Here is a 23,449-nt window from a genome sequence, read left to right as displayed (position 1 = left end):
AAGAATTTACACAATAGGTTACATCTGAGAATTTTTTTTCTCTTTGGCCCTGTTGTTAATCTTTCTCTTTTAAACTATTCCACGTCTGCGAGGCCACATCTGATATACAGCTCCCAACACCGGGCTTTATCAATACATTTTGCGTCACCTGAGAGACGAGAGAGGAAGGCGGCGTGCAAACTAACCAAGCCCAGATCTCACTCAGACGTGACATTTGTTCAGAGACGATTAGCCAGGTTGTAATTTGTGGCATAATTGCCTCACCCACCCACAAGTGCATGGGTGTGTGTGTATGCGTTGTGTGTCTGTGTGTGTGCGTGGCATACGGTGGTCCCAGGAGTGTCCGCCTAATTGCCTGACAGGACTATAAGTTTTGTGGCGCGCTCCCACCTTGTTAGGTCCTTTATCCCTGATGCTCTTCAAACAAGACCTGGTCACAGGTGGGCCTCATTTGCTTCCCTATTGAACAGGAGTACTTTAATTGCACAGGGGGTGTCCTGGGATTAAAGAGGTGGGTGGAATATCAAGTGACTTCCTGTATGTTAGTGGCAGATGGGTGTTGGGAAAGACCCATGAACTCAGGTGAGAGGATGAGATGGTAAAGAGACTTGATTTTAAGAGAGTGATAAATACCGCGACTTCCAAGACCGAAACGGTGCGATGTCATGTTTGTTGCTGATGAACGGATGGGATGTTGGAGTGTTTTGGTTATCCTTCCGCAACTTTGTCATTTGGAAGGTGTAATTAATGGTATTTGCATTTGTTTTGTGCTCTCTTTCAGATTCTTCCTAAAGTTCTTCCTCAAGTGCAATCAGAACTGTCTGAAGAATGCAGGGAATCCACGTGACATGCGCAGATTCCAGGTGACTGAAGTCTCACACAGATTCCCCACACTATCCTCTGTCCGTCTCTCCTTTTGCAAACACACAGGTGTACAAATGCACAACTGAACTGCACTAAGTCACACATATGAAAACAATTCTATTATTTGACAAAAGGCAAAAGCCCAAAAGAGAGAGAGAGATTTCACGTCCTGTGTGCTCTGGACGGAATATTTATTGGGGAACAGCATCTGACACAAATAAGGATATAGGATTTTAGAGTGCCATCAATCGTGCTCCTGACAGTTTTCTGAGCCTCAGCGCAGAGGGGAGGACGATCCAACCACATGTAACAACAGTGTTAACTCAAGATCTGTCTGGCAGCGGAAACGCATACCTTCTTATACACACATATGCGAAAGCGTGCAGACACACACACACACACACACACACACACATATGGATGGATGCCCGTGAAAGCTAGAAGTGCATATATTTGCTTTCCCTACATCCCTCTTTCATTCTTACGCACATATGCATATACTTAAACTCACACATATGCAGTTCACTGTGTAGCCAATGAAAACCACCTTAAGCCATCTGAAAACCATCATTATCGCGGGCTGACAAAATGCTGCGATTTACACGAACAGGACATGACCGTTGAGAACTTTTACAGCTTCTTTAACCCTCTCACTTCCAATGTGTCAAGAAGTCGAGCCTTGAAATGATTGACCCGCCTCCCGCTGATCCATGTATCAGACTGTCCATCCATTCTAGCCAGACACTTTCACCACGAGCGGCCAACTAGGTCAAGGTGAGAGAGTGAGAGTTTAGTGTGATTCGTCCTATCAGGATAGCGACAAACTACAGCAGGGTGTCCGTCACTGACAGCACACTGTTCTGTGATAGACACACAAGTCAGGCATCCTCCAGGAGGAAACCGAGACATGAAACAGACGAGACAGGGTGTCCCCTCCTGATGTCACCAGCATCAGACCTCCCTTGCCTCCTCAAATCTTCCCTCAGGGTGAATGTGGACTGATGCATGACAGCCACAGAGGGCTTTCACCTCTCACTCCTATGTGTCAAAAGTAATGCAGGAAATCATTTTTTTTTTTTTTTTTTTTTTTTTTTTTTATGAAACAAAAACATGAACATTAAGTTAAAAAAACAACATCTTTTTTGCTGATGATCATCCCTGTTCTTCAGTCCAACAGTTAGTATGCCATTTTCCCCTAGATAGATTTCCCAGATGCTCCACCATAGGTGTTTCTCTGGCCAAAGTTGTGTATTCTGCATGCCTTCCACTCCACTTATTACCCCCAAAAACCAGCTGGAGGCCAGAGAGGGCCCAATCCATCATCCTCAGCTTGGCCCAGCTCTGAACCTGCTCACAAGAATGGAGCTCTTTCACTTCCCCTTCTCTCCCCCTCCTCCCCCTTACAGCCCCCACCCCTCCCGAACCCAACCAAAAAAAAAAAAAAAAAAAAGCGCCCCCTAAATTCCACTGCTACACCGAGGTCACTTACCGGCGAAGCAAACCTGAGAGGGGCTCTCTGTTTCCGGCTCAGAAAACACTTTGGCCATTCACATGCGGCTCACTGTTTGGAGATGTGGTAGCCAAAAAAACAACAACAAAAATAAGCATTATGAAATATGGAGTGTGGCTTGGAATCCGATCCTAGTAAAATGTTTGTTGAGTGATGGGATGGAGCACGGTTCAGCTGCTAATGACTCCAGTAATATTTTAAAAGGGAGGCCTTCCATCCTCAAATAGATGGACAAGCTGATCAATAATTCTGAGCTTGGGCTATGATGACAGTAAACGGAAATGGTATTTTAGTGATTGAAAAGTCAATTAGCCGTACACAAATGCAAGACACTAAAAAGCATAAACAAAATGGCTGAGAAGCAGGGGAACTGTAATGCGATATTTCCAAAGAGAACAAGCGCTTCAAGAGGTTTACCAATAGCAATCTAGGGCACACACAGGGATGAACCCGGACACATCTGAGTTTCTAAAGCATTCATGTATCCTCTGTACCCCACACTATTAATGAAAATGTCTGTAAAAACTATATATTTCTCTGTCTCGCAATGTATTAAATTGCATGTTTCACCTTCACTTCTGTTGCAGGTTGTCGTATCGACGACCGTCAATGTGGACGGCCATGTGTTGGCTGTCTCTGACAACATGTTCGTACACAACAATTCCAAGCACGGGCGAAGGGCTCGCAGACTCGACCCTTCAGAAGGTACGCCTCCTTATCTGGAGCATGGTAGGCACATTTTTACATCTTATAATTTGCTACGCTCCCATTTCACTTAGTTTCTTTTTAGACATCAACCCATTTTCACAAATCACAGAACTAGTTGCTTCTAGTCCCTTAAATTTTTTTATTCCTCAATCACTTTCATTTTTCACTTTTTAAGTTACTTCCCCCCCCCTCCTCCATCACACCTATTGCTGGGCCTTGACTGGAAATAGTGTGCTTACTCTATGTATTCATCATGTCGATATTACTAATGATGTGGATAATACTCAGGCTGATTCACGATTTTTAAAATGTTATATTACTTCCAGTCTCCTAATGCACCTACATTTGTCCTAAAAGCCCTTTGTGAAACATGATCAAATTGCTTAAGAATTTGGCTGTGAGGTCAATTTCCTGTCATTGGGTTCTGCAGATTTAGCTGTGAGTGAGCTGAAACAGGGGGAGGAAAGAGAAAGAGAGAAAGGAGGGGGGATGGAAGGGTGGGGTGACGGTGCATGTGTGTGTGTGTGTGTGTGTGTGTGTGTAAGGAGGAGGGGGGGCGGCCTATGAGAAAAACAGAACTTACTGTTTTTCTTCCAACTGATTCCATATGATAGACTGATTGCCTGCTCAGCCAAAAGAGCGAAAAGAAGGACCACCAAACCATGGGAAATCCAAAAAGTAAAATGCACTAAACATAACCTTATGACCCTCACGGCCTCCACTCGCAGATGGAAGCGCATGCAGCTGAAAGATTGTGAGAAAAAAAAAAAAGGAGCAGAACTGACTTGGGCCAATTGTGCAAATTGCTTATCTTCAGATTTCAAGAGCCAATTATGGCTGGGCAAACAGTTTATATACACCACTGACTAAAACAAGCTTCTCTACACTTTAATGGGCATTAATGGTTCGATCACCAAAAGCAAATGTAATGTTTAATACAACAACCACTAATAAAAAAAAAAAAAAAGACTAGACAATTAATATATCTCAATGCTCTCTAGTCCTAGTGGGGGGAAAAGCTAATCTATTTGTTTTTGTCTTTATTAATGACTCCTCTACTGGAGAACAAAATCAAATAATTAAAGTCCTGCCCGGAGCACCAAAGTCATTATGTTCGCTGACGTTCTGTTTGTGTGTTTCACGTTTATGACACGATAGGTGTGGATCGCCTAGCAACCAGTTTCTTAATGAGGGGAGCAATTAAAGAGGTTGAGCCCTCGCCTCCATGTTTCCCCCTCTCCCATGGGATCCTGTGTGTTTGGTGTGTCTATGCATGTGTGTGTGTGTGTGTGTGTGTGTTCTTTACAGGTTACCCCGACCCATCCCTTTCTTCCTCTCTTCACCACACTCTTCAAAGCAGCAGAGTGACGCCCCGTAAAGAAGCTATTGTCAACCGCCCAGTTGAACATGTCTTTGTCTAATAACTTTAATACACCTTCCCTCTGAATAACCGCGCGTGCTCTCACAAGTTGAGATCTTTTCTCTTTTTTTTTCTTTCCTTTCTCCCTCCAAAGCTCAGCTCCATAACACACTAATTTAACAAGCATCAACAACAATTGTTGGCTTTCTTTAAGACACCTTTAACAAACAGAGACGTGAGAAGAAGAAAAAAAAGGAGGAGCAGTCATAAAATGTAATTCCAGCCATGTCCTCCACAGTGCTCTGACAACGAGCAGGCAGACAGACAGCGTGCTTTAAATTAGCAACACATTCTTCCTCGGGAGTTCACTGGGCGAGAAGCCTCAGATGTGTGACTGACTGACTGACTGACTGACTGACTGCTTGTGTGGCTGAAACAGAGAGGCATCCTTCCTCTCAGCCCACACTGCAATTGCACCGACTTGCTGGCATTGATCAAGAGGTGCTGCCCCCTATTGGCGCAGAGACGGGATAGCCTGTGATCTGACAGCCTGAATATCACCATGTGACATTTTTGTTCACTTGTGTGTACTGTCACACAACAAGCATATTATGCATCCAGACACGAACGTGCTTTGTGGCTGCCTGTCACTCAAACATGTATAGATTCAGGCTCAAAGGTGCATAAACACGCTCACAAATAGCCGAGTCGTTCACACACAGCATCACCCCCCCCACACACACGTGAAAACACACACGAACAGCACAGCACCGACACAAACACACAGACTCTTTCTCTCACTCACGCACACACGCACACACACACACGTTCCTCAGCTCTGTTCCACCATTATAGAGCCCCAGACAATATAGGAGACTCAGCATAGAGCCTGCAGCGCCTGCCTCATTTGCATGCCAAGTGGCTGTAATGCTGTTAGGGTTTATGCAATAAAGACAAGTGAATCCAGACTGCTGGGCCTAAGAGGAAGAAAGAGAGGGAGAAAAGAAGGGAAGGGGGGGAAAGAGAGGAGGAAAGGAGAAAGAGAAGAATAGTGTGTGAGGGTGAGCGAGAGGGAGGGAGAGATAGGGAGAGAGGGAGAGAGAGAGAGAGACAGAGAGAGAGAGAGAAAGAGAGAGTCAAAGGGAACAGATGGCCCAGGGAGAGGTAAAAGGTATAATCCCATCAGCTGCACTATCAACCGACCATCTGGACATCCCACAGCACAATTACAACACATTTCAGCAGGCAGAACAAAGGACGGCTTCGCGGGGCCACATCAGACCTGTTTGAGTGTCACAATACTAGAGCTGAGACCTCCTCTGCTCAGATCTCGGATCAGTTCTGACGTCCTCTACGGCTAACACTAACCGCTGAGTAATAAAAGATTAGGACGGCTCACAGATCGGCTGCCTGAGGTCATTTAGCAGCAAAGTGGATCTTGAAATAAATTCACTCACATAGAAATTCAGCATACGAAGAAAAAAAACAAAACAAGCTACGACATATGAATTGGAGGGAATTTTCGTCAACTGTAGCGTAAAGTTTGCAAAAACTTAGTGATGCAACACTCAGACGGGCAAGCTGGCTCTTTTGCATCCTCATCCGTCCACTCCTCCATGATGCCTATCATCTGCTGAGGGGGCATTGTGCGTGTCTGTCATCAGATCGCCTGCGCTGACTGTGTAATCCACTTCGCCACGGTCCCCATTCAGCACATGCTCCCCTCTCTGGCTGTGCATTGAGACGTATGCAAATTTGTAGGCAGAAGGGTGGACGGCTTAGGGCCTCAGTCGCTGCCTCTCCATGGGTCCTTCTGTGTGTGGGAGGGGGCACTGGGATTTCCGAGGTTGCGCGTCTGTGTGTCTGTGTGTCTGTGTGTGTGTGTGTGTGTGTGTGTGTGTGTGTGTGTGCGTGATTGTGTATGCCTGTCGTAGGTTTCAGGCTGCAGCTGCCCCCCAACAGTCGCCGTCACCATCAGGCCCCGTTTTTCTTGCCTCCTCCTCCTTTCTGCCCCCCCCTCCTCTCTCTCACATCCCCAAAGTCAATTTGTTTACAGTAATTTTGAAGGGTGAATTATTTGCTGTAATCGTCCGCACTGATGAAGGTCAGGCCCTTAGAGGGGGCCCAGCATGCCCATAGAGGGTTGGTCCTCTTTCAGACGCTCCGCTTCGCAATTAAGGAAAGCAAATGTCACTCCTCCAGGCCTCACAAATGAAAATCTGTACGAGGTGATTAGCATGAAGTCAACAGCGCCTGTTAAAGTCAGATTCCCTGTAGTACCAATGTGTGTGTGTTCACTTTATGGGCAGGGAGAGAGAGCAAACATGACCTGAACAGACCCAACAGCAAGGCAAACAAAGGGAGATGTCTTGTCGGAGGTGATCCATACAACAATGGCCGACTGTGATTTACTTACTGGATGGAAAGGATAATAAAGGGTTAGAAGCGAGCTTGTAGAGAAAAAAGGAACTTGCTGAAATAGTTGCTCACATTTTTGAGGACTAGGAAAAACATGCACAATTCACAGTGTATTAAAAGATATTGATGGAAATAGATTAAATTTGATATTGCTATTTTATGGCTCGCTGTCATGCTATTTCTGTTGTAAACACGGTGTTGTGCTCAACACCATATTAAGGTAATGCATCAAATGACAGTGAATGTGAGGCACCAGATCACTCAAATTAGATTATAATAACAACCCAGACTGTTGATGAATGGCACAGCTACGTAGCAGAAGTCGTGGCAGATGAAAAGCATTGTAATAAACAATATGAAATGTATTGAATCGATCACAAAAAGAAAAAAAAAAAACTCACTCTGAATAATTCATGAGTGCATTTCGCGTTATGAAACCTGAAACTACAGTGTGCCTGCACTGTGCTGCATATGCAGAACAAAGGTAATGAAATAATGTGAACCAGCAAAGCTTTAGCTTGTCATGTCCACTTTAACAGCCCGTATTCTGACTCATTTAAGATGTGTTCAACTTTGAAATTTTACTGTACATGCGGGTGCATGCTTAATCAATTCTGATAGCTGCATTTGCCCTGACACATAATTTGCTCCATCAAATCATTTTCCTGGCGAGCCCAGCGTTTAGCCTTTGTGAAGTGGACCATTTGAAGGGTCTGCTTAACTACACCACTCCAGCGCGCTGATAAATGATTTTGATTCTCATGCCTTAAAGGACAAATCCATCATTTTTTTTTTTTTCCAGAGGCAATTTTCATGATATGTCTTTGTGAGAGAAACGTAGAGGTGATGCCGTAATGTGTCTGTATGGAAAGAGACATGGGGATGAGTGTCGAAGCTCAGGTGCTGAATTTGCTCTTCTCTCTTTGTCTTGGATAAGCAGCCACCCCGTGCATCAAGGCTATCAGCCCAAGTGAGGGATGGACCACTGGAGGAGCCACTGTCATCATCATAGGGGACAACTTCTTCGACGGCCTACAAGTCGTGTTCGGCACCATGCTCGTATGGAGTGAGGTATGACCAAGAGTTGACTAAAATTCCGTTTTAGTGTTAGAAATTCAACTAGTTTTATTTAACTTTCTGCCAACAGTACAGACTCTCTAGATTGTTATTACAGAGGGCTCATTCTTTCTTTTTTCTCTTCCTCTGTAATCCAGTTGATAACTCCCCACGCCATCCGTGTCCAGACTCCACCCCGGCACATCCCCGGAGTTGTGGAAGTCACGCTGTCCTACAAGTCCAAGCAGTTCTGCAAAGGTGCCCCTGGGAGATTTGTCTATACTGGTGAGTCAAAACCTCCTCTTCATCTCTCCCACCTCTCTACTCGCCCCAAGACCAGGCGCTAATAATGAACTAACCAGGGCCCTGCTTGCAGAATGTAAAAAGTGTGAGATCTGCACTGCTAGGGAAAAAGGTGTTTCGTTGAGGGGCTCCTACAAGTGCAACTCGATCTCATTCTGACCTGCCGTGATGCAAGGGTGCTGCCAAGCTCTGTTAAACTCAAGCTGTCAGGAGATCTCGTTCTGCCAATTCTCTTTATCTGCCCTGTTGCGAGACAGATAATGTTTTCTGCTAATTTGCTGATTTTGTAAAGCAAAAATGTGGTTTCCTTTTTTTTTACGAATCAGATTAGGAAAGCAGTATCCAGGTTTAATGCATGAGTGAGTCAGAAGTTATTCTCATGTGTGTTCAATATGAATTCATGGGAGAGGAAGTGTGCAAAGAGACGTGAGAGCCGAGAGAGAAGGGGTGTGTGTGTCACCTTATAAGTAAAGGATCTGATTATCTTGGCTAACAGAGGGAAGTGGTGGTCTTATCTGTCATCATTGGTGAGGAGACAGAGGTTGCGGGGGTCAGAGCCTGTCTGACCTGGAAGCCTCTGTCTGTTCTAACTCTGATGGGCAGAATGAAACGTGGGGGCGCGTTGAAGCACTCTCACTTCCCCCCCTTAGCACCCCCATCACCCCCAGGCCTCCAGCACAGCCCTGGCCTTGAGCACGGCAGAATTGCAAAGTGTGGGCCCGGACACCCCCGCGCCCCGCACCCCCTCCTCGGAAACCCCCATCCAGAACCCCTCCATCCCGGGGCAGCTGTTTCTCATCAAGCACCCCCCCTCCCCTCTCTCTCGCTCCCCAAACCACCGCTACCACCCCCAGCCATCCGTCCCCTTCTCCTCCAACCGTGCAGTCTGGCCCAGCTCTCCTGCATTTAACCTCCCTAGCAGGAGCGGAGCAGAGGCCAACAAGGCACCAGGATAATGAAACAGGAGTGTAGTGTGGCTGCGTAAGTGTATGTGTGTCTGTTTGTGCGAGACTGTGAGAGCGAGCGAGAGGGAAAAAAGTGTGTGTGCGCGAGTGTGTGTGTGTCTGTGTGCACATGTGCTACTGCACAGCACAGAGAAGGTGTATAAGTTAAGACATTAATGGCTTCTATAGCACCCTGGTGAAAGTACCAGGTCCCTTAAGAACAGACCCCATTAGTCACAGAGGCTAAGCGGATTGGGATGATTACCATCAGGTTTTACTGGGGAAACGTGTCCCCTACTCTCTATCTTTGTTGATTTTTCAACCCCCACCCCCCACCCCATTCTTCTTCCCTGTCTTCGCTGGGTTCCTACTCACTTCCAGTTAGTATAAAGATACAATTACCCCTGGAGGCAACGGTGGTACAATTGATTAGTGCGCTGAATTAAAAGAGAAAGTCACGAATAGACAGGTCCGGCTCTTCCGCTGCACTATTCCCCGTGTGGCTCACTCTGATTGTACAAGGGTTGACGCTTGAGAGAATGAAACCGTTGGAGAGAGCAGAGCGCATAACGCCACAATTAGGCACCACTGATTCCATATGTACAGTAATTGTTAGGTGAAAGGATGTTAGCTACTTCTCTCCGACAGTTAAATGGGAATGGGCTGATGCATTGAGCGCAAGAGAGTGGATCATGTATTTAAGAGCGAAACGGCTCATTTCAAACCATAGCTATTTCCTTCTGTGTAACAGCACTTGAAAAAAAAATTGCACTACACGAGCAAATAGGTTGGAATTGACCTACAGTTACAATAGCAAATTACTTGGAACTGAAATGGGCATGTAGTGACACACAGTGCCATCTAAAAGGCCCACAACATTCCGCTGACATATTGGAAAGCAACATGTGCATATCAAAGGTCTAGTTATCAAAGCGTACGGCTTCAAGCGTGACTTGAGAGCACGGCTTGAGAGGAGTGCCTTTTTAGACCTTTTTTTTTTTTTTTTTTTCATGTTGACTCTTCTTGCACCACCACCCTAATTGTGGAGATTTAACTCGCTCAATTTAAGAAATTATCACAAATTACCAAGAGTCAACACAGAGGAGACTGCAGCCAATTCGAACAGCAGAGGGACACGTCCTCACTCGGGTTAGTACCCTGGAACGGCTCCAAAACTCACAATCCATTCTCAGTAAGAGAGCACCCTGTAATGTATGTCAAATAATCCTGTTGGCATTGACTATTGAATGTTTAAAACACTAATGAGACAAACAGACATACTATATAAAACTTTAGTAGGCTGTAGTTTACTGACTGCTTCTGTACTGTTATTGGCACACTTTTAAAGGGAAGACTATTTTTGCTATATATCTCAGTCTATACCTTTTACCTTCAAACAAAATGTTGTCCCTTGGAGCTGGCTAGCTTGTCCTCTGTCTAGTCCATGTATTGGTTATCCATTGGTCCAACTGTCGGCAAGGTTGTAAAAAATCAAAAGGAGAAAGTCCTGGCTGTACCTAAGGTCAATACTTTACTATACTTTACACTTTATTATGCACTGCACTAGAACAGTGCATGCTGGTTGGATCAGATGCTTTCTTAAAAAATCTATCAATTTTCAGCCTCATTTGCACCATCTTAACCTTTTTACTGCATTGTTACAGCGCTTTATGAAAGAGTAAATCATAAATAAAAACTTTGACCGCACAATTCATCCAATTTAAGCTCCTAATTGCATCAGAGCTTTTGGTTTTCTATCTTGGCCAAGTTTCCACGAGAGCTCCCCTCCTGGGGCAACGATGCAGGCCCTTGGTAATATGGTTCTGCAAGCAGTCCTAACACACTCAGCCACTATTTATCCTAATCAGTGACATCCACATAACCAGGATTGCTTAAAATGAACCCCTTCCGCGCCCCAGAAAACGCACATTTACCGGGACCCCATTTGTCATGGGTAAATTGAGGGTCAGTAAACTTCGCCTGTATCCTCCAGTGGGGATCCAGGACATGCATCATAACGTTAGGAGAGAATGATTGGCGAAGGCGAGCTGTCACACATTTGTCAGGGGGAAGGGAACATTATTTGCTAATTTCCCAAGCTGGGCACTGACAGGGTGCTTCGTCTTCAGACCTTTGGTGACCAGCATGGCTTCCCAGCTATTAGTACAAGTCAAGTGTTTTTCCTTTTTTTCCCCTCACTGTAAAGCAGCAGTAATAGGAGCCACTCGTTCGACCTCACACGATAGCAGCATACTGGGTGAAGGATTTTGGATGGAGTAGGTGCCCCCATACAGTGAGCTCCTCTTGCCAGGCCTTAGTTGAGGCCAGACAGCCTTGAGGGCTGATGGATCACAAACTTTCCTCGTCAAGGTGACGCTATCGACTCCACTGCACCAAAATCTGACAAAATGGGTATGAGGCAGTCATTCATCAACATAAGGACAAAGGGGTCATGTGTGCTTCACTCAATACTGGTGGAGATCAAGAAATGTCAGCCCTGTAAGGGATGGAAAAGAAAGATGTTCATTGTGCAGGAGTAAGGTATCTTTTTAGTTAAGCTTCAACGACAATTTCTTACTTCATGAATGTCGAAAAAATATCCTAATTTCTATGTCTTTACCTACATGTCAGCCCAAATGAAACTTGCAACCTAAGTGCAGCAAATCAGGTCTATAAATAGTGAAATCCAGTTATTTCTAAATTGAACTTGCTTCCTGTTCCACTCTTAGAAAGAGGAACACAACAGTTATGTAGCCTTCACCTCCGCTCCTTCCAGAAATGAAATAAACAAACACAGACGTCTTTATCGGAGCACATCAGATAGGGCTCTGTGCTGTTCGGCCTGTGAATCGGCCCTATCCTTACGTCTCCTCTACGCCCTACTGTCACTTTGAAGTCCCAGACTCAGAGAAGCTGATCAGATGGAGAGCTTCCTTTTCATTTCCTGTCCTGCAGGGTTGGGTTTGGTATTCGGTTCGTTGCTGGTCAGTGATGGGGTGTGGCCTACAGCAAAGATATGCTATAATCAAAGTCATTCACAGAGGTATGTAAACAGATCAGTTTTAGAGGAGGACTCGCAAAAAACAAACACACCAAATGCTTCATACGAGCATGATGTATTTAAAGTATCTAAATCTACTACACAGCATTTCAGATTTGAGACACAGAAATTTATCTGCAGATTCTTTTTTTGTTGTAAAGTCCCCCTGCAGTACGAACTGCTGCAAGTAAGGATGAAATAGGCATTTATAAATGTCATTGCCACAGTCAAGCGGGTTGTAACCAGTTGGCACAACAGTTTTAGCATGTGTCAGAGCATGTTCTCCACTAGCCATATCCCCATACCTTCCTGTCTCATTACAACTCTGGTATTTAGCTCCAGCTCCACAGGAGTGGCGCAGACACTCGTTGCCAAGTTAGATGGGCCTGGTTTGAAGGCCTTGTGAGCTTGTGTGGAGCGCGACAAGGTTCCACGGAGGAAGGTCCTTGTGTCCAATTAGAGGGCTGATGTGACACGTGCTAGCACTCCCCCACTGTCAGGCAGCTTGTCAGGTAGGCTTTGAGAAGCACACCGTGGCATTATTCCACAGCGTGTTATCAGCAAGTGACCTGTGAAATCCAGCTCCGGGAAATTGATTGAAATAAGCACTTGCAGTTGAGCATGTATTTTCCTCCATTACACCTCTCTGTGAAATGTATTGTGGGTATCTTTCAAAAGAAAAATGAAAGTATGGCTGTGTGTGTGTTTTTTTTTTTTATTCTCTCAGTAAGGATGGTATTCATTGATTTAATTTTAATTGGACCCACTTTTTGTCCCACAGTATCGTTAGAGGTCTGTTTTGTAATGGCTCTTAAAATGGATTGTCCTCAGTAAGTCACAGCATCAGTCCTTTGCCACAGGAAAGATAGACAGAGGAGGAAGGGAGGGGGGGCTCTTGATAGACGAGGATCTTTCCCCTCCTCCTCCTTTCTCTACCTCCTCTACTTGCCCCATTTTCAGTATGATCCACACCCAACGGGCTTTAAAAGTACTCCGCACACCCCTCCTCCTCCGCTGCTGCCTTTTGATTGAAATTCATCGGCAAGTTTATTGAGAAATGAATGAGGGAGGCAGCACGGTATTGACTTTGAGAGGAAAACACAACTCATCTTGAATGAGGGGGAAAACGCGGCCGTAATTTAGCCGCCATCGATCTGTGCCCCGTCCATGTATTGATCTTCATTTTACAATATTAATTTGCGCTTGCAATCAGCTGTGAAGGGAACCCATTTGATTTCTGTTGGCCGGTAATGTGTGAGAGTCCGCCGACGTCCTTAGAGAAGTGGCACTCATACTTTAGATGTCATCTAAGAGGATTGAACAGGTGTCTTTGGCACTTTCTAATAACACAGCCAATATGAAGGGAGTCTGAAATTATGGATGTGCAATCTGTAACATTGCTCCCTTTTAACCGTGTTAATTACATTTTATCTGTTGCAGGAGCAATATCTGCTAGAGACTGTAACTGTCTAGGTTTTTTTTCATCTGTATTGGCTCAAAGTTCATGAAATTTCAATGAACATTGATCTGTCTCCATTGATTTATCCTAACTGCAGATCTTTGAAATTTTAATTTCCTGTTCATCTTGAGACTGCTGGAGATGGAATCACTCAGTGGTAACTGGCTGCAGTGGATGGAGATGATATGGTCAGTGGTAAAACAGATGAGGTTTGCTTTGCGTGGGTTTGCTGTGAAAATTCCAATTTGGTTTGGTTTGGTTTTTTTAAGGTCTCTACATCTGCATGCATGTTTTCTATTCTCTCAACACTGGAACATATCGACTGTGGAGCAGCAGCTTGACCTCTGGAAATCTTACCTTTTCTGTATGCCCAGTATTTCATTTTAACTCCTTCACAGTACAACTGAGAAGATACTGCTAGACTAGAGTACAGAGAACATCGGCGAGATGAGGTCATTACTTGTGCAGATGCTGTTCTGAACTGCATCCATCTAACGGACCGCAGGTGCCTAGAAGGCTTCAGTTAGACTGTTTGACAAGTCACAAATGCAATAACACTTGAATGAACTTCTGCCTGTGCTGTTTATCTGTCTCCCCCTTTCCAACTCCCACTCCACCTCTAATTTGTGTTAAGGGGAAAGAAAAAAATAACTGCTCAATGGTGTAGGAGGAGTGGAGATAAGCTCGAAGCAGTTAAGTATAATTAGCGAAAGTAATAGCTGGCAAATGGCAACAAGGCTAGGTTTTTATCTCCTGGAAAGATAGAGTTATCGTAATAAGCTGTAATGGCTGGCAGGAATGCTAGTACTCGGTGCAAGCTTCCATTCAGGCTCATAGACTTAACAAGGAACAATTTCCCTTAAATTTACTGCTTTGCTCAAACATTTCCCCATGTTTATACCCAGATACTGTAAGTCAATACATGTGTTCAATCCACTTCCATATAAACCGGGGGCACACAGTAGTGTATTGCCACGTAAGCACTTCTGGCTGCCAACGCCATGTTACACTGTTCCTGTAGACCGGTTACTCATGTCCTATTTCAGGAGAACATGGAGAAGGAGCAGCAGACCACACTCAGATGCCATGTACACGCAATCGACTCTACATTTAAAGTGAAGTGGCTAGCTGGGGCGACTAAAGGAGCTCCCAGAGAAAATGTGTTTTAGTAGCGTGAAAGGACGGAAAGATTATGGCGTCAGATCAAAATAAGATTGGGAAAGTGCACATTCCACGCAGAGGAATTCTACTGAAGCCCTGCCATGGATGCATGTGCGCATGCGTGATATTGAAAATTGGAAATGATATGGTCACAGCTGCACACCGAGTCATGCATTCCTTTTCTTCATATTCTGAAACATGATCTTTTATTTTCTGGAGTGAAAAAATTACTGAAATATATTCATAAATCTTCCGAACCTCTATGTGGAGGGAACAAGTCTGTTTCTTTGTCAAGAAATCCGTTAGCATATTCCTTCCAATAATTCTTTAAGTTGCCAGCTGTTAAATTTAAAACATATTTACTGTCACTTTGTAGTCTCATTACTTTTGTTAAATGCTAATCATATCTGGGCTAAAACCATGGAAACAAATATATGAAGAAATGATATCTCTATATATGTACCGCAAGCGGGGTAGAAGAAATAAGTGTTGTAATTGAACAAAGTATGCAAGCTGTCTAAATCAGAACAGAAAATGATAGAAAATGAAAATTCGATTAGTCCATAATGTTCCCTCGGCCCCCCTTCCCATGTGCTCTTCATCTCTCCTGCAAAGTATTCAAATGCAAGCCCTGCCTTACCTCCCTGTGTCTCTTTTTCTCTAATTATCCATGAGGTCAGTAAGCAAAATGGGGAAGAAGCCAGGAGATCAATACAAATTATCCCTGAGCAAACCAGTGCTGACAGTTTGAATTGCAGCATATGTTTACCCAAAATCAGGCAATTTATCTTAATATCAGGCGAGTAATGCAGCAGGGGTGAGAGGTCACACAATCTCTCCACCTCATAATTACCCGCCTCTAAAACAGGAAAGTGGTATTGATTGGCCGCGAGCCGGGAAGCGGGCGTGACTGGATCGTGCGACCCCCCCCCCTCCCGCGCCTCCCCACCAACCCCTATCATACCTCCCCCTGCCCCCCACCTTCCTTGGTCCCTCCTCCCCTTGGCTAGACTCCCCACCCAGTGCAGGATTTATGGGATGTGTGTGGAGGGTTTCATGTTTCCTTGCAGCGACTGAGACCCCTTACAGCAGGGGTAAGGGAGGGGGGGACACGCTCCTTCCACACCCTCAAGCCCACACCCTTTCACCATATTGTGTTGGAAGGATGAAGAGGGCCAAACGAATTTTGGCATGCATTGAGTCATGCAAGGGAAGAGCAGCTAGATTTGCCTGTTATAGGCTTAAGAAGAGAGAAAAGTTTACGACAGACTGTGACGTTGGAACATAATGATGAACCAAGGATTAAGAGAGACGTAGGGTGATGAGGTGGGAGCCAAACGGGGGAAGAGGCTGCTGTCGATGTGTGTGGTGTAAGAAAAAGTGAGAGGAGAAGTCCCAATGACTCTTGTAAAAGCTCAGCAGATGAAAGAAAATCTTTGCCCGGAAGAAATAATGTGCAGAGCGATCCGCTGAATACACACATAACACATTTATTGTCCGGATTGAATATAAGTGCTCAGTATATATCATCAGCAGCTCTTACAGGATTATTGACATTGTCTGTGTCTGTCTGCACCAGTGTACATGCTATGACTACAAAACTGTCAACTCATCAACTGACAGCACCGTTTAGCGCTAATGCAAGTCTCCATCAGCTGTCAAAAACATTTGCATGAAATCAATAGCAGATGGCGGTCTGTGTCACCAATTTCATTACGCCGGGGTTGTTACAAAGATCATCTCCATGATAGATGAGATGGCGACATGTCGACATGTGGAGATCATGCCTGACGCTTGGACTCCGACTGCAGAACGTTGAGCCACTAACTAAACCCACGCGGAGACAAGTTTAAATGTAATCTTTGACACATTAAAATTGCTCCATATGGAGGCGTTTAATACTGTGTATAAACCGTAAAAACTGCAGATAAATGCAGTTTAAACTGTTCTTTAAGGGTGTAGGATACCCTACCCTCCAAATCACATTCATCATAATTCCTAGGTCCACATTTAAAGCGGGGCATCATTATCATTGGAAAGGCACATCAAACAGAACACCTCTCCCAACCTAGGTCTTGTCCTGTACTGTACGTCTCTCCGGCTGTGTTCCCAGCATGCCTGGCGGGTTGTGTAGGCCCCAGCTGAGGCAGAGGACAGGAGAGCGTGATGTATCACCCTGAGAGAGCCCACTGACAGCCTCTGATGATGGATGGCCTGATTATGGAGTGCTTTTTACACATACACAATTTACATCACACTGAGCAGCGGGGTCTGGCAGGGCTGCCGTGCACATACACTCTCTCAGCCGGGCACGTGCACTCACACACACACACACACACACACACACACACACACACACACACACACACACACACACACACACACACACACACACACACACACACACACACACACATACTCACACGCATATTCATGCTGTGTGTGTACACATGTACGGGACTGCCAGAGTGCATAGATAAGAAAGGGGGTGGAAATAACAAAAGAAAGGGGGCAAATTCCTTGCTACAGCCTTGTCATGTACGATCAATACGGCAGATCAATCCTTTATTAAGGAGAAGATGGCGTTCCCCCACATTGCGAAGCGGACCTTTGTCGTTCCGGGACGCATGATGACATGTCAAATCAGATTTCCAGCAGTGTATGTCGTGGCGGCGTGGGGTTTATTCAGGTGTGCCCAGCCAGTAGGGCTGAATACCGCTGTATTTGCAAGCTAGATCCTTGCTATCGATTAGCACCTCGCATTGTCCATGCTTGAACACATAATTGCTCCATTTGATCACGGTCGAGCTGGCAATTACTGTATTCGGGTTTTGGCAGAAGTGGTGCATGTGTTTCGATTGTATGTGTGTGTGTTAGTACATGACTGCTGCACAGTATGTATGCGTGACTAGGTACAGTATGCGTCTGTGTGTGTGTGTGTGTGTGTGTGTGTGTGTGTGTGTGTGTGTGTGTGTGTGTGTGTGTGAGAGTATGCTTGCATGTGTATTTAGATGTGAGGGAACAAAAGAAAAGAGTGAGACACATGAATGTTCGTTTTCCTGCCGTGACTCCCCGGCTCGTGCTTCAGTGGCCCTGCCTGCCTGCCTGCCTGCCTGCCTGCCTGTGTGTGTGTGTGTGTGTGTGTGTGTGTGTGTGTGTGTGTGTGTGTGTGTGTGTGTGTGTGTGTGTGTGTTGGGATGGGGGGGTGGGGGGTGCGTTCGCTTGCTTTCACATTCTCTGGTGTTCACCAGGTTCAGCGAGCTGTGCGGTGTTAATGCTGAAATTACATGCTGAGTAATGAGTGATGGGCCAAATTACAGGCTGAACAATGAATAGAGGCAGGCAGCTCTTATTAGTCTCCATAGAAAGCCATTGATTTATGAAGCGCCTTGCTCGGCGGAGTTACTCTCCTGAAAATGATATCTACATTGAGAAGTGATGTTCTCTATTAAGTCGTTCCTTCCCCCCTTTTTACGCCGCTCTCCTCCTTTCCTCCCCTCCTTCTCTCCTCTGCCCTCCCTCCCTCGCCTTGTCCTGCCTATGAGTGTGCACATGATTGTTTAGAATCAGGCGGAGCTGTAAGGAAGCCTTCAATTACCCATTAGGACTGTCAGACATAAAACGACCTGCTCTCACCAAAGTCTGGGTTATGATTCATTTACTTTGTGCCTCTGATTCATCGCCCAATATGCCTCATGCCCCAGATTACTATTTGAGGGGTGGAAGAGATTAATGGCTCCATGGGATCTGCTGCCGTATTTCACAGGCCCAGTGTTGCAGTACAGTTGGTGCAGAAGGGTGAAATGACAGCAACTTACACTAGATCAATGTGTGGACAGCCTTTCACAGATTATTAAAGTTCGGTTAGATTAAAAGACCCCCGCTATGTAGTTTGCTGTAGTCAATATTCTTGAGCAGATAAAAAGAGGGAGGGTCCCTCTGAAGGATTCTCAGAGTGATGTAGGTCATCACGGCTGTTAATGGAATGACACTTTGTGACACAAGTGTCAGAGGAACCCGTGTCAGTCTCCATCACTTGCCCCCACCCGGATGTTTCATAAAACATCCCTTTCACCCTGGGTCTCTTTAAAATTAGGCGTTCTGAAATTACTTCTGTTCTGTAAACTCTAACAGATTTCTCAATTAGTTTCTTCCTGTCTCTGGCAAAATTAGCCCTGAAATTATTCTAATTTTTCACCACCCCCCTTCTCTTTTTTTTCCAGCCCTAAATGAGCCAACCATCGACTATGGTTTCCAGAGGCTGCAGAAGGTCATCCCCAGACACCCCGGCGATCCTGAGAGGTTACCAAAGGTCAGTACAGTCTCTCCGCAGCACCGATGAAACACAGAACAGCAACGCGACAGAGCTGTCTGAGTGATGATGCTTTAATACCCTGAATGTGAGAAATAAACAAAACAACATCACCATCAAGGCACAGCACTGTGACCCCAAACCGTAACAGATTTGCTTCACATATGTGGCTTACCCACTAACCAGCGTGGTAATGGTATTGGTTTTGTGTTTGGAGAGAAAGGCGTAAACTCTCTGTGTGGTAAAATAGCTCAATCAGGCGTTTTCCTCTCCAGTAGTCTGTGGAGATGGTAATCTGGTCAGGAACGACGTCTGCACCCTCATTACCCCACTCATGTTTTCCTTTCATTTTCTGCAGCTCGATTTGGTTTAATCTTTTGTTTACAGAGCCCTGTGCCGTAAACCCCCTAGTCTTACTGCAGCTAATAGACAAAGACTGCATGTTATTATGCTTTGGCTTTCTTATTGTTTTCTTTTGAACCCGGGTGAAGGAGTTGAAAAGCACATCAGTTTAAGACACACCAGTATGGCACATAAATATGCTGCCGGAAAGACCTGTGCATGAAAACTAAGGTGCACATGTTTCTTTTTTTTTTTCCTCCCCTGCAGAAACTCTTTGATTCTTTTACTTTTTTTCATTTCCTTTGATTCTCTTACTCTCTCCATTTCCTATTGATAAAAATCTAACTGTGTGTTTTCACTAATTGCCACCCTGCCAGTAACCATTTCGGTGACTGACGTTCCAGATGTGTCAAGTGTAATAATATAACTGATTACTACATTCAAAAACCCCTTGGCATGTGGTAAAGTGGTGGGCCACCTCAGAGTTTTAATAATACTGTAAAACCTTTTAAGACCTTATCTATTAAATCCCAGCATGCAACACAGCAATATCATTAACGTCCAACGAACAATTTAATAAAGAACAGACTGTGTGGTAGCCATAGACGTTTGACCAAGGCAATGTGGAGAAACGGAACATCACAGCTAGTCCCTGGTTCGGTATATGAAGTGTTTCAATTAGAGTCAGTCCCTGTGGAGACAGGAAACAACACCTAGACATGAAATGTTACTCTAATTTCAACTGTAAACGTAGACCAAAAGGTAAAGTACACTTGCCTTTAATATCCACATGGCTTACAACATCTCCGCAGGCATCACCGGTCAATCTAGCTACACTGTTTCAATTTTAAAAAAGTCACAGTGTCTTTGTGAAATCCACATCCTTAGAACAAAGAGAGCAACAATGTTAAACAAAGCTTTTTTTTTTTTTTATTACGGCGAAACCTGACTTCTTTCCTTGAATACAAAGCGTTGTGAGACAGAACCTGACACTGAACCCAAGATTAGTTTCCTGGGTGTGCATATACTTAATATAGCACGCTCTCCCAGCCTTTGCATGAAACAATCACAGAGTGAGATGAAACCCTGCACTTCCAATAAACAACATAAATATTTGATTTGCTCTCTAATGGACCCAAATATGGGGTTCAGGGGGCATGTAAATGATCCCACCAAGTGATTCGTCATTGTTAAGCTTGCCATCTGAGGGTCAGCTCACGGGGTCAAAAGCACATTCCCAATAAAACAGCCCGCGGCGAGCTGACGCTTGCATGTACATTTGGAATGAGAACAGAAAGCAGCATATAGAGAACAGCCATTACAGGGTGCAGGTGAGGTAGGGAGACTCTATAAAAAGAAGATAAAGCTGGAGGACGCGCGGTGTGCATTAGCAGAAAGGCAAATCGACACCAAGTCCACTCACTGCCTCTAACCCCCCCCACCCCTCCCATGACTTCACCCTCCAGTTGATAATATTACTGCGCTATATTGATTTCCACCAGCCTTCTCCCTGGGACCAGTAAGACACGTGGTAATTGTAAGGAGACAGAAAGCCAATATGGGAGTGCTCATGGATAGCAAGGGATGCACGCTAATATTGTTGCTACACAGAGAAAAAGGGGGGGGAAGCTGCCTCTGATTGAAGTTTACCTCGTAATTCTAAGACAACATCGTAGATGACAGTCTGACCCTGTGGGAGGAGTGGAGATATAAAAATTCAATGCAAAGTCCAGGGTGAATATGAAAGTAATAAGTGTGAGCAGTCAAGTGATGAGAAAGGAGATTGGTTTGCGGGCATCGCGTTAAGTGAAGAGAGACTTTGGAATTCACCCTCCTTTTTAAGATCTTGTTATAAAACAATTTTCTATTCATAATATAAAAAAGACAATTTATAATACCATTTTGTGCCCTCTGGCAGTAATGGACAAATAGACTGGATATCACATTATATCACACTCAATTTCTCTCTTCTGTAACAAATTAGATTCATTATGAAATTAAAAGTGGAAACTCAATATTGTTTTATTATTAAGCTGATTGCTTTGGATTCCTTTCTTTCCTCCCAAAATGAGCATAAGCCCATTCTTTTCCAATTCTTTGCGTAATCCACAAGGAGAAAATATTACAAATGTGTTCATGTCAAGCAATTACCCATGTATTTAAATGAATCTCTCTTCCTGTGCTCTTTGAAGTACCTTCATCTAATGGCCCTATGCTTCTAAATGCATTCATTACCTCAGGCTAGAGCTAACAGAGTAATTGCCTTACAGTTTTATAATGGCATTAGCACTCCAAGCTACATAACCTAGGCCCTCTTTTATTAACTGTGATAATATAAATACAACATCCATGTTAATCTAGTGCTTGAAGAATCACATTCGGGCCGTTTTAGACCATTCTTTATAACACATAATTTGTTATGGCTTCCTCTCACTTTTTCTCGGCATTAACACAGAAAATAACAGCCTCTAAATCTAAGGTGATTTGTCATCTGAGCAGCCCCATTTAAAGAGCTGTTGAACACGGGGACCTTTATGCAAAGCAAGACAAACAATAGCAGAAATCTGTCACGCATTTGTCACAGAACAACAGAAATCATTTGAGGCCTTTAATTGTTTCAATTTAACATGGTGTGTTCTGATATGTCTCCATGACAAGAAAGCCAATTACACTTATGCTGGAGTAGTATTGAGATTTACATGGAAATGCCCTCAGAACACTATTCCGTGTTAATCGTATTCACAGCGTGAGCTGATATGCATGAAAGCGTCTCGTCAGAAGAAAACAAACTTCTTCCTTGATTGGGTGCAGCACTTCTCATCATCCTCGGATATGACTAGGTTGCACTTAAGCATAGCCTTGCGAGTCAGCTTGGTTAGTTAAGACACCACGCGGTAAACGACAGATTAAGGATGAGAGGCAATATCGTTCTCTCTCCTCCTTTTTCCAAGCTGTCCTTATGTCACTGCTGCAAAGTACCATATGGACAAGGAGGGAGAGGACGCTTTACAGAGAATGAAACATGGCTTGCGAACGCGACAGTCTTAATTGCTTTAATTGTTGTTTAAAATTGAGAGCCATGTAGGAGATCTTGAAATATGATAGAATAGATTATTGGTAATTATTAACTGCAGACAAAAAGAAAGAAAACCACTTTATCTCACTCAGCAAGAGAGAGAGAAATCTGTTCTGCCTGATGAGAACACATCAAGACAGCTGGTCCTCTCATTTAGTCTACCTGCCTCACGACAACCATAATTCTTTATTTGTATGCAAACTAGATGCATGCAACGTTGAGCATACACACCAATTTCAGAGGTAAATGCCCATTCTAAGAGCCACCCATCCGGTAACTTGGGGTGGATTAAGCGATATGTTTCTATAAGAGAGCATGGCATACGCTGGAAGTGGCTTCTACAGTGATTCATCTTGATAAATCAAGGACTGTGGTAGATATGCTCCTCAGGATGAAAGGGCCCATACACACACTCCGTAAACACTACATACGCTGTGCCTTGGAAATGCAGGCCAAGTCTTGGAGGCCGCTGTTTGAAGGCGCGAAGGCTGTGTTTACATTCATTTACGGCAGCTGCCGTCTTAATCCCACACTGCTATTGCCAAGTGATGGAACACTTCAGACAAATTACCGAGGCCCGCAAAAGAAAACACGGCGAATGTGGGAAGAAAACAAGCGCCATCTGAGATGTTTCTGGTGACAGATTTGCATTGCTTTTAACCAGGGTTCTAACAGCACAGTCGACAAATCTCTGCTCTACAGCAGGTGACAACAAGCGAGCATTTTTTTAAACACATGCAATAGTCGTGTCTGCAATTTGCCTTTGTCAGATTAGATGCACTCTAAAAGGAGAAGAGGGTTTTCATAAGCATATTGCCCTCTGTATTTTAGAAAACAAAGGGAGCAGTCTGGTTGCTTGAGAGGGATTTAATTGTAAGTGGTGAATTCAGAGAGCA

At 44.5% G+C, this 23,449-nt stretch overlaps 1 protein-coding gene across 1 annotated transcript in view; it reads left to right on the top strand.

The window, feature by feature from the left end:
- Positions 1-23,449, top strand: part of ebf3b (EBF transcription factor 3b) — a 65,646-nt gene that overhangs the window by 38,621 nt on the left and 3,576 nt on the right. The window contains 5 exon segments of the mRNA XM_054599863.1: positions 782-863; positions 2,962-3,079; positions 7,801-7,931; positions 8,075-8,201; positions 19,047-19,135. Of these exon segments, the coding sequence (XP_054455838.1) occupies positions 782-863; positions 2,962-3,079; positions 7,801-7,931; positions 8,075-8,201; positions 19,047-19,135 (547 nt within the window).

The sequence above is a fragment of the Anoplopoma fimbria genome, chromosome 6 (assembly GCF_027596085.1).
Source record: "Anoplopoma fimbria isolate UVic2021 breed Golden Eagle Sablefish chromosome 6, Afim_UVic_2022, whole genome shotgun sequence".
In the NCBI taxonomy this organism is placed as follows: Eukaryota; Metazoa; Chordata; class Actinopteri; order Perciformes; family Anoplopomatidae; genus Anoplopoma; species Anoplopoma fimbria.
This window is presented reverse-complemented; position numbering and strand designations above follow the sequence as displayed.